The 15,013-nt window shown below is 41.8% G+C and overlaps 1 protein-coding gene across 1 annotated transcript in view; it reads right to left on the minus strand.

Moving 5' to 3' along the window:
- The window catches only part of DAD1 (defender against cell death 1), a 20,459-nt gene extending 13,039 nt beyond the window's left edge, over positions 1-7,420 (minus strand). Inside the window, exon 1 of the mRNA XM_007951162.1 lies at positions 7,210-7,420. Within this exon, the coding sequence (XP_007949353.1) occupies positions 7,210-7,420 (211 nt within the window). The remainder of the gene's footprint in view (positions 1-7,209) is intronic.
- Between the last annotated feature and the right edge of the window lie 7,593 nt (positions 7,421-15,013).

Below are 15,013 nucleotides of genomic sequence, written 5' to 3' on the forward strand. Positions count from 1 at the left end.
CAATGCCCAACCGTTTCAGGAGGTAGCCTATGATCAAGAACCAATGGTACTGAAGGAAGAAGTCCAAGCTGCACTTAAGGAACTGGTGAAAAACAGGGCTCCAGAATTGATAGACTACCCTTTGAGATGTTTCAATAAATGGATACTATACTGGAAACACTCACTTGCTTTTGCAAGAAATCTGGAAGACAATTACCTGGCCAAGTGACTGGAAGAAAACTGTATTTGGGTGATCCCAAAGAAATGTGGTCCAACGATATGTGAAAATTATCAAACTGTATTATTAATATTACATACAAGTAAAATTTTGCTGAAGATGGTAATTGAAAAATGTTTGTGGCAGTATGCTGACAAGGAACTGCCAGAAATTCAAGCCAGATTCAGAAGAGGACATGGAACAAGGGATATCACTGCTGCTGTCGGATGGATCTTGGCTGAAAGCAAACAATAGCAGAAAGATGTTTACCTGTGTTTTACTGACTATGTAAAGCCATTTGACTGTGTGGCTCACAACAAATTATGGACAGCAGTGGGAAGAATGGGAATTCCAGAACACTTAATTGTACTCATGAGGAACCAACAGGCAGTCATTCAAAAACACCAAAGGGATACTGCATCGTTTAAAATCAGGAGAGGTGCATGTCAGGGTTGTTATCAGTTCACCACACTTATCCAAAATGTGGTGTAGCACCTAAGGCATCTGACTGCTAACTAGAAGGCTGATGGTTCAAACCCACCAGACACTTTTCAGAAGGAAGACTGGGCAATTGACTCCTGTAGAGATACCACCTCGGAAACCCAAGGAGGGGTCATCATGAGTCAGGACCTACTGATGGCAGTGAGTTTGGCTTTTGGTTTGTTTCGTACTGGGCAAATAATCCGAGAAGCTGGATTGTATGAAGAACACAGCGTAAGCATCAGAGGAAGACTCATTAACAACCTGCAGACAACAAAACCTTGCTTGCTGAAAGTGAAGATTTGAAGCACTCACTGATGAAGATCAATGACTACAGCCTTCAGCATGGATTATGCTTCAACATAAAGAAAACAAAAATCCTCACAACTGGACCAATAACCAGCATCATGATAAATGGAGAAAAGATTGAAGTTCTCTAAGATTTCATTTTATTTGGATCCACAATCAACAACCATGGAAGCAGCAGTCAAGAAATCAGACGATGTATTACATTGGGCAAATACGCTGCAAAAAGACCTCTTTAAAGTGTTTAAGGACAATAGATGTAACTTTGAAGACTAAGGTGCTTCTGACTCAAGCCATGGTCTTTTCAATAGCCTCATATGTGTGTGAGAACTGGACAATTAATAAGGAAGACTAAAGAAGAACTGATGCTTTTGAACTGTGGTGTTGGTGAAGAATACTGAATATGCCATGAACTGCTAGAAGAATGAAAAAATCTGTCTCAGAAGAAGTATAGCCACAATGTTCTTTTGAAGCAGGAAGGGCTAGACTCGTCTCTCATACTTTGGTCATGTTGTCAGAAGGGACCAGTCCCTGGAGGAGGATATCATGCTAGATAAAGTAGAGGGTCAAAGAAAAAGGGAAAGACCTTCAATGAGATGGACAGTGACTGCAACAATGGGCTCAAGCATAGCAACAAGTGTGAGAATGGGGCAGGACCAGGCAGTGTTTTGTTCTTTTGTACACAGGGACAATATGAGTCAGAACTGACCAGATGGCACCTAACAACAACATATTAGGAAAAGTATTTATTGTTAAGACTGGTGGGCAGGGTTGAGTGCTCATTTGAGATGTGTGCTCCTATCCTGACCAATACTTCTTTATCATATTTACTTGTCTTTACCTCCTGATAGACTGGCAACCTTGTATAATCAACATTTCACAGTTGAATCTCCAACACCATAGCAGAGAACCTGGCACATAATTGCACAAGATCTTAAGTCATTTATGCATGTTCACAATTAACATATACAATATTAATCACTGAAAATGCACAGATGAAAAGACAGCCTCTCATGACCTAACTTTCCAGAGAGAAGACAGATATGCAAACAAATGCAGCACAATGTGAAAGTGGCACATCTCACATACACAAAGGTGAAGTAGAATACAAGTGAAAGAGAATCTAACTCTCCTGGGAGTGTCCCAAAAGGAAGCAGTACTTGAGCTATATTATTTGTCTAAAAAGTGAAGGAATTTTCCAGGCAGACACGGTAAAAAAAAAAAGGTGAAAAAGCTTGAAATGCCATGGTGTGTTCAGGGAATAACAAGTAGCTCAATAATGCTGGAGCATAAAGTGCACAGGGGGCAGAAGCAAAAGATGAAGCTGGAGATAAAAGAGGCTGTATCATAAAACAGATTTTACTTTGGGAACTACAACAAATTTTATGTGGGGAGTGACATAACCTGATTTGTAAATCAAATCAAGCCTGTAAACATAGTAAAAGATGGACTGGAGGGAGAGAGACTAAAGGCAGGGAGACCAGGAAGACCAGTGAGCAGGATTAGCATATTAGAGATAATGAGAGCTGAAGACAGTGAGGATGGAGAGGTGGCAATGGATGTGAAAGATATTTAGAAACAGGATTATCAGACATAAGGTGGCAAACTTCTAATCTTTTGCTTATCAGTTATGGGAGAAAATATTAGGATCCATAAAACTGATGAATAATTCCAAAAAATAAAAAAAGTTTGGTCCCACTCCACAGCCTACTGGTTCCCAGGAAATAGAAAACACTCCAGATATGAACCCTTTGCCTTTCAAATTTAAAACTGCTTTTGGATTTGTAAAATAGAGGTAACAATTTTTTTTGGGGGTGGGGGTAATTTAAACCAAAATTGTTCTGTATCGATTAAAGAACAGAGCAGATCAAAGTTGTAAAATGACTTAAAAAATGATTACAAGAGCAAAGACTTAACTTTAAGTATAGTCTTAATGTTCTCCCCTTCCAAAACCAAACCAAATACACTGCCATCGAGTTGGATCCGACCCATAGCGACCCCTCCTTGGGTTTCCGAGGCAGTATCACTACGGAAGTAGATTGCCCAACCTTCCTTCTGAGGAGTGGCTGGTGGGTCTCATCCCCGAAAAAGCACTTTAAAATACCAGAAAGATTTCAGTTATATAAAAAAGGATGATCAAATTACAAGGGCTGCCAACCCTGGGCTGTTACTCTAAAAAAAGGATGTCCTCCTCTAGAGATATCTGACAGAGCTCCAGTGGCACAATGGTTAAGCACTCAGCTGCAAAGCAAAAGGTCTACTTCCGTAAAAATTTACAGCCTTGGAAACTCTATGGGACAGTTTTACTCTGTCCTATACAGTCAGACACTTTAACCAATTAATTGCTGTATCCTCTGTGCTTAGAATAGTGTTTGACACAAAGTAAATGTCAACAAATATTTTTTTGATGAATCTGAGAAAGCAGAAGGAGCTCTGATGGCATAGTGCCTAAGGCATTTGATGCTACCCAGAAGCCTGGCGGTTCAAACCCACCAGCCACTCCTCGAAAGGAAGGTTGGGCAATCTACTTCCGTAGTGATACTGCCTCAGAAACCCAGGGAAGGGTCGCTAGGAGTCAGAACCGACTCGATGACAGTGAGTTTCGTTTTTGGTGATGTAGTCACTTTAAGTCAGAATTGACTCGATGGCACTAGGTGTACTATACTCTATTGATTAAAAAACAAAAGACCTTTCAATGAATATTTTCTACCTCTGACTCCTTGAAACCATGGATAAATATTCCAGCCAGAAGGGAAAAAAAGGCCATTTTATTATCATCAGGCCCAATAACACCAGGATTTTTAAAAAGTGTTTATTAGGTGCCACCAAGTTGGTTCCAACTCATAGCGACCCTATTACAACAGAATGAAGAACACTGCCTGGTCTCACGCCATCCTCACAACCCTTTTCCCTCTAACTCATCCTACGTGCTAACACCAATTTTAAGTTTCTCCCCTACTCAAAATAATAATAATAATAATAATCTTTAGGATAAAGACCAAACTCCTTGGCCTAGCATTCAAAGTTCTAAGATGCAGGGCCACCACCACCATCAGCTGCTGTCTAGGAAATTCCAACTCATGCTGTTCCATGTGTGGCAGATTGTAACTGTGCCCCACAGGGTCTTCAATGGCTGATTACCTGGAAGTATATCACCAGGCCTTTATTTCCAGGCACCTCTGGGTGGACTTAAACGTCAAACATTTCAGTTAATAGCTGATCGCATCAACCTTTTGCCCCACCCAGGGACTCCATCCTTTAACATAATTTCCTACAACTCTCCTTCTCTAGGAGCTCTGGTGCCATAATGCCTAAGGCATCTGACTGATAACCAGAAGGCTGGTGGTTTAAACCCACTAGCCACTCCTCAGAAGGAAGACTGGGCAATCTACTTCTGTAGAGATACCGCCTCAGAAACCCAAGGAGGGGTTGCCCTTCTCTAGTCAAATTGGCTCTTCCCTCCCTTTCCCATAGGGAGCACACTACAGGGATGTTAGAAACCCCAACATCATAAATAGGTACAAGGCTTCTTTTACCAAAAACCAGAACAAAGACTAAGCATTTAAATTCCCCAACTAAAACCAGCCTTCACTTGATAATCTGGGCTAACAAATGGCATAGGAGGTAGATTTAATAAGATCAATGCTGTCAAGAAAAATGTAAGTAATACCTTCTTTATCAACTATAAGGAACTCTGGTGGCGCAGTGCCCAAGGCATTTGACTGCTAACCAGAAGGCTGGTAGTTCAAACCCACCAGATGCTCCACAGAAGAAAAATGGGTCAATCTACTTCCAAAAAGATTTACCACCTTAGAAACCCAATGGGGTTCGCTATAAGTCAGAACTGACTGGATGGCAATGGATTTGTGGATAGGTGTCAACTATGATTTGTCATAAATCATTTCTCTTCCTGAAGACACTATGATTTCTCTGGGCTAATTACTTGACTGCGAACCAGAAGGCTGGTGGTTCAAACCCACCAGCCACTCCTCAGAAGGAAAGTTGGGCAATCATCCATGAGTCAGGCAGGTCCAACTCAAGAGCACATAACAACAACAATTATCTGTTATCTAACGAACCTGGAAATCCTAATCCCTCCTATCTATCATCCCACTATTAATGAACATGCCCTTTCATTAGGCATTCTCTTCAGTGTGAATAGATCTAGTTTCCACGGGGTAGGGAATTCAATTTTAACCACAACAGTTTCAAAAACAGGACCTGACTTAAGAAAAAAACATTGCTCAAAAAACTTTCTGGCTTTATCATACTAATGTAAACATGGAAGTTATAATGTTGGCAAATATCTTGTTGTATATGTTTTCACCACAATAAAGGTAAAAAGAAAATGTGATTGGCAATAGAAAAAAGTATAGGAGCGGTATAACCATATGACATCATGGTCTTTTGACAATGTAGGTGGTTGTTGTTGTTGTTGTTGTTATGTGCCTTCGAGTCAACCCCGACTCATAGCGACCCCTCCTTGGGTTTCCGAGGCAGTATCACTACGGAAGTAGGATTGCCCAACCTTCCTTCCGAGGAGTGGCTGGTGGGTTTGAACCGCCAGCCATCTGGTTAGCAGGCAAGTGTCTTAGCCACTATGCTACTGGTTACTCATACTAATTAAGAAGATGGTGCCAAAGTGGGCATAACCTACAAAAGCACATCAAATTAATTTTCCTAAAGAAACACAAGCAGCTCTGGTACCATAGTGCCTAAGGCATTTGACTGCTAATCAGAAGGCTAGAGGTTCAAACACACCATACATCCCTCGGAAGGAAGACTGGGCGATCTACATCCATAGCAATACTGCCTTGGAAAACCAAGGAGCGGTCGCTATGAGTCGGATCCGACTTGACGGCAGTGAGCTAAGCTGAGCAAAGAAACACAATTTAAAATGGAAATGTGTTATAATTAACAATGCAAGGGAATAAAACCTGGCATTACATAAATGTAAAAAAAAAAAAAAAAAATCTGGCATGTTTTTAAAACCAAGGAGCAGTGACTGGAAAGGCCCATGTGGTGGTCATCTACGAATTGGACTACTATCACTCTCTGGCCCAAGTCTGGACTCAGGATTCATTGAATTCCTTTTGGGCTGGGGATAGTCAAATCCAAAACCAAACCCACTGCCATCGAGTCAACTGCAACTCATAGCAACTCTACGTAGGAGCCAACTGCCAACTGGACAGAGTACAACTGCCTCATAGGATTTTCAAGGCGTAATCTTTACAGAAGTAGACTGCCTCATCTTTCTCCCACAGAGCAATGGGTAGGTTCAAACTGTCAACCTTTTGGTTAGCACCCAAATGCTTTTACCACTGCATCACCCAGAGCTCCCTGAGGATAGTCAGCTTTCATTAAATATGACAGACTACAAAATATCAAATGCTGAGAATCAGAAGGAAAAATAAAACTAAAAGAGAGTTACGTGAATAAAAATTGAGTTAACAGCTTCATACTATAAATAGTTAAAAGCCAAAGCCAAGTAAAGGATGATTCATATATATATATATATATATATATATATATATATATATAAAAATACACACACACACACACATACATACATATATATGTGTATATATATGTATATATGTTTGTTTGTTATTTGCCATCGAGTCGGCCCTGACTCATAGCGACCCCTCCTTGGGTTTCCGAGGCAGTATCACTACGGAAGTAGGAATGCCCAACCTTCCTTCCTTCCGAGTGGCTGGTGGGTTTGAACCACCAGCCTTCTGGTTAGCAGTCAAGTGCCTTAGGCACTATGCTACCAGAGCTCCTTATGTATATGTGTGTGTGTGTATATATATATATATATATAATTCCTTACACTGTTAACTGAAACGCTTCACTGGAGGTTAGTGATTAGGCCAACGTGAGAGATGATTCATTTAGGTTTTTCACGTTAAAAATCTACCAAATTTGAAGGTGTGTTAGGAAGCGAAGTCAAGTCGGAATGGGGATCAGACTTAAGTGGAGTGGATCACCAGAAGCAGCAGCAAGGAGGTGGTTTCCTTAGAGATTTAATTCCAGTTCCTAGGCAGCTGTGTAGCATTAGACATGTGATAACCTTCCTGAACCTCAACTGTCCAACTCACAAGACAGGCTTTTCCCAAACCTTCTTGGGGCAGTGGTCTGATATAAAATAGAGAAGAGTATTGTGAGAATAAAAGGCAAGTACCAAAGTAACACATTACTACTGCGATTACTTATAGAATCATTACCCGCCAGGATGAAGCTTCCCACACAAGAGATGAAACCCGAGAGGAAAGAGTTGAAGGGGAAAGTCCCCACCAGGAGACAGTAACCGAACTGCAGCGCTCCGGTCAGCAATATATACAGGAGGTACGCGTCCAGCAACTTCAGACGCTGCGGAGTGGAGCTCAAGTACTCTTCTAAGAAGCGCGAAATCACAGACACAACTGACGCCGACATGACTGACTATTCGCTCAGTTCTCCGGCCCCAGATCCCCAAACTCCCGAAGGGGCACACGACACCGGATGTAATGTTTGCGCATGCGCACCGCTCCTCCCTCCTCGGGACGTCAATTTGCACAGGCGCATAAGCAGACCAAGATGCGCAGTAATTTATGGGCAGACGCAGACTGCATCGGAGACAGCAAACTACAGCCCCCCAAAAAAAAAAAAAAATCCAATGCGCCTGCGCAATACGTCTGTCCCTGGGCTGGAGACGTGGACTTTCTTTGTCCTATTTCCGCCGTCAGGTTGGTGAGGGCCACAGTTGCTTTGGCAACAAGATATCGTGGTGAGAAAAACGGTGGGCTATATGGCTATCAGAGGTTTCCTGCTCTCTGTGGAACTCCCGCATTTTCAAAGATTAACTGGATCTGCTTTGAGACAATGGCTGGCGTTCCGAGATTCGGTACAGCCTTAATTATGTTAGATGCGTTGTATGCGGATGCCCGTCCCAGATCGTTGAAGCAAATCAAGTTCCCTTGAAGTGAAAACCTCCGCGGCCAATCAGCTGGTGCCAGTTTAGACTTGGTTAGTCGGGAGATGGGGAAACTTGACCTATTCTGTGCCCTGAAGTGGATTGGAGGTCAGAATCTGGGGCACTTAGGAATAAGTTCGTAGGAGCCAAAGCCCGCAGAAATTCACTCAGCAAACATTTATTGAGCGCTTCTTCAGTACTTGGCATTGTGCTAAGTTGCAGGGACCCTCAGATGAATCAGACACAGTCGCCGCCTTCAGAGAGCCTGTGACCAAGGGTAGAACGGACAGTTATCATTTATAGAGTATATGATCGAGTTTAGCGGTCCTTTGCTCCCAAGCTAGTATCTTTAACCCGGCTTAATACCCCAGGATGTCAGCACCAAAGGCCTTGCGGGCTGGTGTCTGGTCCGACTCCTACCCCCTCCATTTTATTTTGCAGAGGAAAATTAAGGTTTGAGGGTGTTTTTTTGTTTTTAGTTATATTTTAAGAAAAACAAGTGGAATTAACTTTATTTTTTAGTGTTTTGACGTCTATTTTTAATACACCTATGGTAGCATAGTGCCTAAGGCACTTGACTGCTAACCAGAAGGCTGGCGGTTCAAATCCACTAGTCACTACTGGGAAGGAAGATGGGGCAATCTACTTCCGTAGTGATACTGCCTTGGAAACCCAAGGAGGGGTCGCTATGAGTTGGTCCAACTCCACAGCATACAACAACAACAACAACATGCATCATGTATGCTCTGGTAGCATAGTGCCTAAGGCACTTGACTGCTAACCAGAAGGCTGGCAATTCAAACCCACCAGCCACTCCTTGGAAGAAGATGGGGCAATCTACTTCCATAGTGATAACTGCCTCGGAAACCCAACAACAACAATATGCCTCATGTATGGACTATCTTGTTTTCCAATATTTCATATTTAAGACAACTTTAATCTTTATGCAATCTGCTTGGAAGGCAAGGGTTCGACAAAATAAATTCCTGAATCAAAAACAAGCCATGTGGCTTTAGAAAAAGCTAAAGTTTTTACCTTTAAGGTTTTTGGTTGAGTAACTAAAGTAATGTTCCTATGATAAACTCCTGACAAGTTTAAAACTTCGTAAGAAAGCCACAAAAGATTTTGTTTTATAAAGGAAAAAATGTTAAAAAGATTTATTTAATACGTTATAAAGCATGTTGTCAAATCAAGAGAAATACCAGATTTTCTAACTTAAGGAAGTCAAAGCATCTTTTTGGACAAGCCAACCTTCTGGAGACTTAAAAATTGTATTTAAATGCTCCAGGGGACAGAAGCAAACCACCACAGAGGTTAATAACTATCCCAAGATAATGGAACAAGACTCCATAAATGTTGCTAAATTTCATGGACTTTGTTTAGTATTTATAGGTATTTTTGTGTTAGTTGTCTAGTGCTGCTATAATAGAAATACCAGAGGTGGATGGCTTTAACAAACAAATTTATTCTCTCAGTTTAGGAGGCCAGAAGTCAACTCTAGGGGAAGACCTCTCTGTAAGCTCTGGGGGAAAGCCCTTGTCTCCTTTCAACATCTGTGGGCCTGGCTTCCTGGGGAGGTCTACATGTATCTTGGCATCACCTTCCCCTGGGTCTAGAAAGAGGTTCTCAGCACAAGGACCTTGGATCTAAAGGACATGCTTCGCTCCCAGGTCTTTCTCAGTAGTAGTCAGGTCCCCCTCATCACCTCCCCCCCCCCCCAATCTCTGCTCATTTCTCTCTCCATTTATCTCTTGTAAGATAAAAGGTGATGCAGGCTACACCCCAGAGAAACTCCATAAGATCAGATCAGGGCTGGGACATGAGTAAGGGTGTTGCATCCCACCCTATCTTCTTAATCTGATGGGCTGATCACATCATGGGGGATGATTATATCATTATATAACTGCCAAACCACTGAGAATTATGGCTCAGCCAGATTGACAGTATTTTAGGGGCAAACAATCACATTACTATTTCCTCAGCAATGAAGAAAATTATGTATCTTGAAGAAACCAAATTTGTAAAGAACTCTAGTTTAACACCTTGAATTAGTCTCTTAGAAATATCAAGTTGTTCATCCAAACATGGCCTCACTCTACACTTGTCACTTGTTCCAACTGGAAGATCACAGAAGCAGTGTCTAATCTATGACATGGTTAAGCAAGGTGTCTATCTATGATATAATAAATACAGAAGGAAAGCACCCCTAGAGTAAGCCCATGTAGAAGGAATCACTAAAATAGTGATTAGAGAATCTCTACAGAGATTCTTGATCAGAAGGAGGGAATGTGAAAGAACACTTGAAAACTGAGGGGACTGACATCACTAAGTGACTGACACTGGTTTAAATCCAAACTTCCTTTGCTCTATAGCCCTTCTGCTTTCAGAATATATGCACACACACACCCTTGACTGAATCATGCATATTTAAAACTATGATAAAAATATTTTGTTCTTAGAGTGCTTGTAAGTGATATATGACAAAGTTATAGTTGATAGTTAAATGAAAAGGATGTTGCAAGAAAGGAATGACAAGATGATTCTTCAAAAAGATGTTTATGTATGCAGTTTACTTACACAAAAGTCTATGACAGGAGATAGATAATTGACATTGTAAAAGGTTTTCTTGTAACTCATATGTGACCCCCAGTACTCCTGCATAAAAATCCTCTCTTCTTTTGGACTTCGGAGCACCTAGTATTTTACCAAGTGTTTTAACTGTCATATATATTTTACCCTACTTTTGACTGTTATAAATCCAGCAGTGAAACTCTTATTTCTCTCCTTACAGGAGTTCTAGTTATCTTTTACTCTTTAACAGTCTGTGACATCTTGGTCTGACCACAGAGGACACAGGTCGATGAGGATAGTCCAAGATTGCGAGTAGGCAGGAGGTGGCCAGGGGAGAGCCCAAAGCTACCAGGTCAGTGGATAGAGGCAGGAGGTGGGAGAGAAAGAAGAGGGCTGTGCAGGGCTGCAGGCTGGGGCAGACAGAACAAGCATGTTCCCTGCCCAGGGCAGGCAGCAGTAGGTAGCAAGTGGAGAATGAGCAGGGTCCCTACCCATGGTGGATATCAAGAGGCAGCCAGCAGCAGTCAAGACCCATCCACACGAGCCCAACCCCCATAGGCTTCCATGGTGTTGGGGAAGGGGAACCCCACTGTGCTATGCATGGGAGGGGACACCTGATGGGCAGTGGGTAGTATCAAAAATGAGATGCAGCCCCCATCTCACATAACACTGATTTCACATAATGACCTGGTCTTTGAAGCCTAGCCATGTTATTAAGTGAGGAGTAGGTGTAACCTCTGCCTTAATTTTGGCTTTCAGCCTAAACCTTTTTATGTTGCTGAGGAAAAAGAGAGAGTAGATAACCATACTGGTTCCTGTTTCCATATAATGTGACAGTAAGCATCGGTCTCTGTGACTTGTTGAACTTTTTTCACCTGTCTCATCAGCAAGTATGAGGGTAGCTTCCTCACTAGTACTCAGCTTTGAACTTTATAGGCTGGACTGATGCTTTTTTTATCATTTAGGAGTAGATTCCACAAGGGGTTTCTATTCCATCAGCCAGTCTCTTTCCAGCAGTTTCTCCCTTAGGTATTGTCTGCTTTTGATCCATGTCAACTATCATCATTAGCATCTCCACACAAACTCCCGCAGGGAAAAAGCAGAAGTGAAAAACATAAAATTCACTTACTGAATTCATCCTTTTCTGCAACTTGCAAAGTCACACCAATATAATGAGCTAAATAAACCTTTTCTGGATTATTAAAAACTGCAAGAACAGGTCTTGTTCTTTGCCCAGTTTATGATCTTGTAGTCATTGAAACATTTTTAACCAACCTCTCATTAAGAAATTGCTAATACTAGTGTGGTTTCAATTAGTTTAAATGGGAATATTAATATATGTAAAAATTCATGGGCAGAATGGTGGCTAAGGGTACAATCTCTAGAGTCAGACAAACCTACATCTGAACCTTGATCATGCTGTTTACTGATTTTCTGTTGTTGTTATGTGCTGTCAAGTCATCTCTGACTCATAGCGACCTTTTGTACAACAGAATGAAATCCTGCCCAGTCCTGTGCCAGCCTCAAAATCCTTATTTTCTAAATAATTTAGTCTGACAGCCTTACTTTCCTTTTCTGTGAAATGAAAATTTAATTCTGTGAAATGAAAATAAAATACCTGGATTATTTGGGTGTTAGGATTAAACAAGATAATGTGAAGCATTAAGCACTTAGCACAGTGCTTGACTCACACTAATTGTTTAATCAATATTAACTATTGTTAACCTTGGTAATTAACTATATCTGCTTTCCCTGTTTCTCTGAATAATTAAAAGTTGGCCAAAATCACAGAGCCCCAATTTGTTGTGCATACAAGAAATAGCACTGGAGGGGCTGCAACTCAGATGACTCTCAGAAGGCAAATTTATAAGTTGAAGCTGAAGTCAGAGTAGAACTTAGGGGTTTTATGAAAATACTCAACATCTAAATCAGTGGGGCAGTGGAGGGGCAAGATGGCCCCTTAATTTTACATCCTATGTGTCTCTACAGTAAGAAATAACATTCTTTAGCAAAAGAAACACAAAATCCTCCAAAATTTTAGTAGAAAAGGACTCTTCTAAAGAAAATCTCTGCATTGAAAAATCTCTTTTCTAGCTCTTTTCCCCTTTTTCACTTTCTCCTTAAGATCTTCCCTTTTGCTTCTCTCTGCAACTATTGCACCTTTTAAACTCTGGCCCCAGTGTGGCCAAAATCCCCTTTCTTGTGTTCTAATGTTGTTTTTGTTGTTATATGCCATTGAGTCAGACCCGACTCATAGCGACCCCACCTTGGGTTTCCGAGGCAGTATCACTATGGAAGTAGATTGCCCCATCTTCCTTTCGAGGAGGGGCTGGTGAGTTTGAACCGCCAGCCTTCTGGTTAGCAGTCAAGTGCCTTAGGCACTATGCTACCAGAGTCCCTTGTGTTCTAATATAGCCTATAAAATCAATTGGTATTTTCAAAAGGAAATTTTTAAGAGGGATCAAATTGCAAGCAGCACAAAGTCAAGTTTCTGAAAGATTAATTTTCCTATCTAAGTCCTAATAAACTCGCAATATCTTCAGTGAACCTATATTCCTTCATCTTAACTGTCATTCCTGTTCTTACAGACTTCTTTGTCTGATTTCCTTCCTTCTTAACTCCTTGGAAGTCTCATAAAGAGGCCCCCACAGTGTTGTCTTGCCCCTTCCCTAGCACCAAGAGAGAATCTATCATACTGTCCTTCTTAGAGGCAGAATACCTCCCACCATAAGAGCTGATATTATCAGAGCTTGAGCAGCACAGTCCAGTAGCATTTTCTGCAGTGATGGAAATGTCTCTGCATTGTCCCATAGAGTAGCCATTAGTCACATGTGGCTATTTAGCACTTGGAGTGTGGCTAGTGTGACAGAGCAATTTTCACTTGACTTTCAGTAATTTACCTTTGAATAACCACATGTGGCTTGTGACTAACATATTGAACAGAGCAAGTCTAGAGTTCTTCCACTCAGTTCCTATGTGTAGTCTTGAAGGTCCCACCTTGTTCCTAGTTCATTCAAAGGACAGTAAGTTCCTTGGTTTCTTGGTTCCTTTTGAAACCAAGAAGAGCTAGCCCTGCCAGGCCTGAGCTATGTATTAGTTTATCACCTCAACTTCTGGAATATATAATGATGACTTAACAAGCACAGGAAAGAGGGTTTGTCAAAATTCGTTTCCAGCCATAAAGACAGTAAGGATACTCTTACCGTACATAAAATCAGCACAGTGATGGAAGTAGGAAGATGTGTTTTTTTATGCTTGCACATAATGTGTCTTATCTGAAAGATAAAAAAAATAAACATTTTTTTCCCCAGAAGCCAGCCTAGAGTGAGCATTGAGTCCTCTTCATTCTATGTAGTTCTAGAACATCCAGCCCAGTCCTGAGACATTCCACCCCTGGGAACACCTTAAGAGAACTATTAACTTTGATTGTTAAAGGCAGTTTCCATATGTTCAAGACCCATACCTCTACTATGTCAGAAGAGGACATGGAACAAGGGATATCATTGCTGATGTCAGATCAGTCTTGGCTGAAAGCAGAGAATGCCACAAAGATGTTTGCCTTTGTTTTGTTGACTATGCAAAGGCATTCATTCAACTGTGTGGATTATAACAGTTTATGGATAACATTTTGAAGAATGGGTATTCCAGAACACCTAATTGTGCTCATGCAGAACACGTACATAGACCAAGAGGCAGTGGTTCAGACAGAATAAGAGGATACTACATAGTTTAAAATCAGGAAAAATGTGTGTCAGGGTTGTATCCTTTCACCGTATGTGGTGCAGTGAATTACTATGGCCCTTCTAGTCAAGCTCTTGGTAACCCCCACCAAATGACTGGGCAGGACTATGCAGATGTGAGGTGCTTGTGACCCACCAAGGGGATTGGATAGCTTGTTAGTAATGTGTATAAAGTGCATAGCACCCTTGTTGGGGTGGGATCATGTAAATAAAGTGTATGGGAGCCTAATGTGGGGATTGGTCAGTTTTGCCTCCCACTAGGCTTAAAATGAGGGAGCTCTGTTAGCGTAGTGCCTAAGGCACTTGACTGCTAACCAGAAGGCTGGCGGTTCAAACCCACCAGCCACTCCTCAGAAGGAAGATGGGGCAATCTACTTCCATAGTGATACTGCCTCGGAAACCCAAGGAGGGGTCGCTATGAGTTGGGTCCGACTCGACGGCACATAAGAACAACAACAACAACAGGCTTAAAACGAGCTATCCCAGAGGCAGAAAGGGGAGATTTAGCTACCGTCAAGAAGGAAGAGCCAAGAGTGGAACATATCCTTTGGACCCAAGAATCACGTGCTGAACCTCCTTGACCCCGGAGACAGAGAGTGTGACACCAGAGATGGTGAGAAACAGCAGCAGTGAAGTAGCAGCAGAGGTAGCAGAACCAAGAGACTGGCAGGAGACAGAGTGGTGGGCTTCCTGGCCCCTGAAGGCTGGAAGCTTGCTGGTGAAGAAGGTGCCTCTGGGCATTTCTCAGTGGGGCTAGTGTCAATA

Source organism: Orycteropus afer, unplaced genomic scaffold (genome assembly GCF_000298275.1).
Source record: "Orycteropus afer afer isolate SDZICR_OR568_19922 unplaced genomic scaffold, OryAfe1.0 scaffold00292, whole genome shotgun sequence".
Classification (NCBI taxonomy): Eukaryota; Metazoa; Chordata; class Mammalia; order Tubulidentata; family Orycteropodidae; genus Orycteropus; species Orycteropus afer.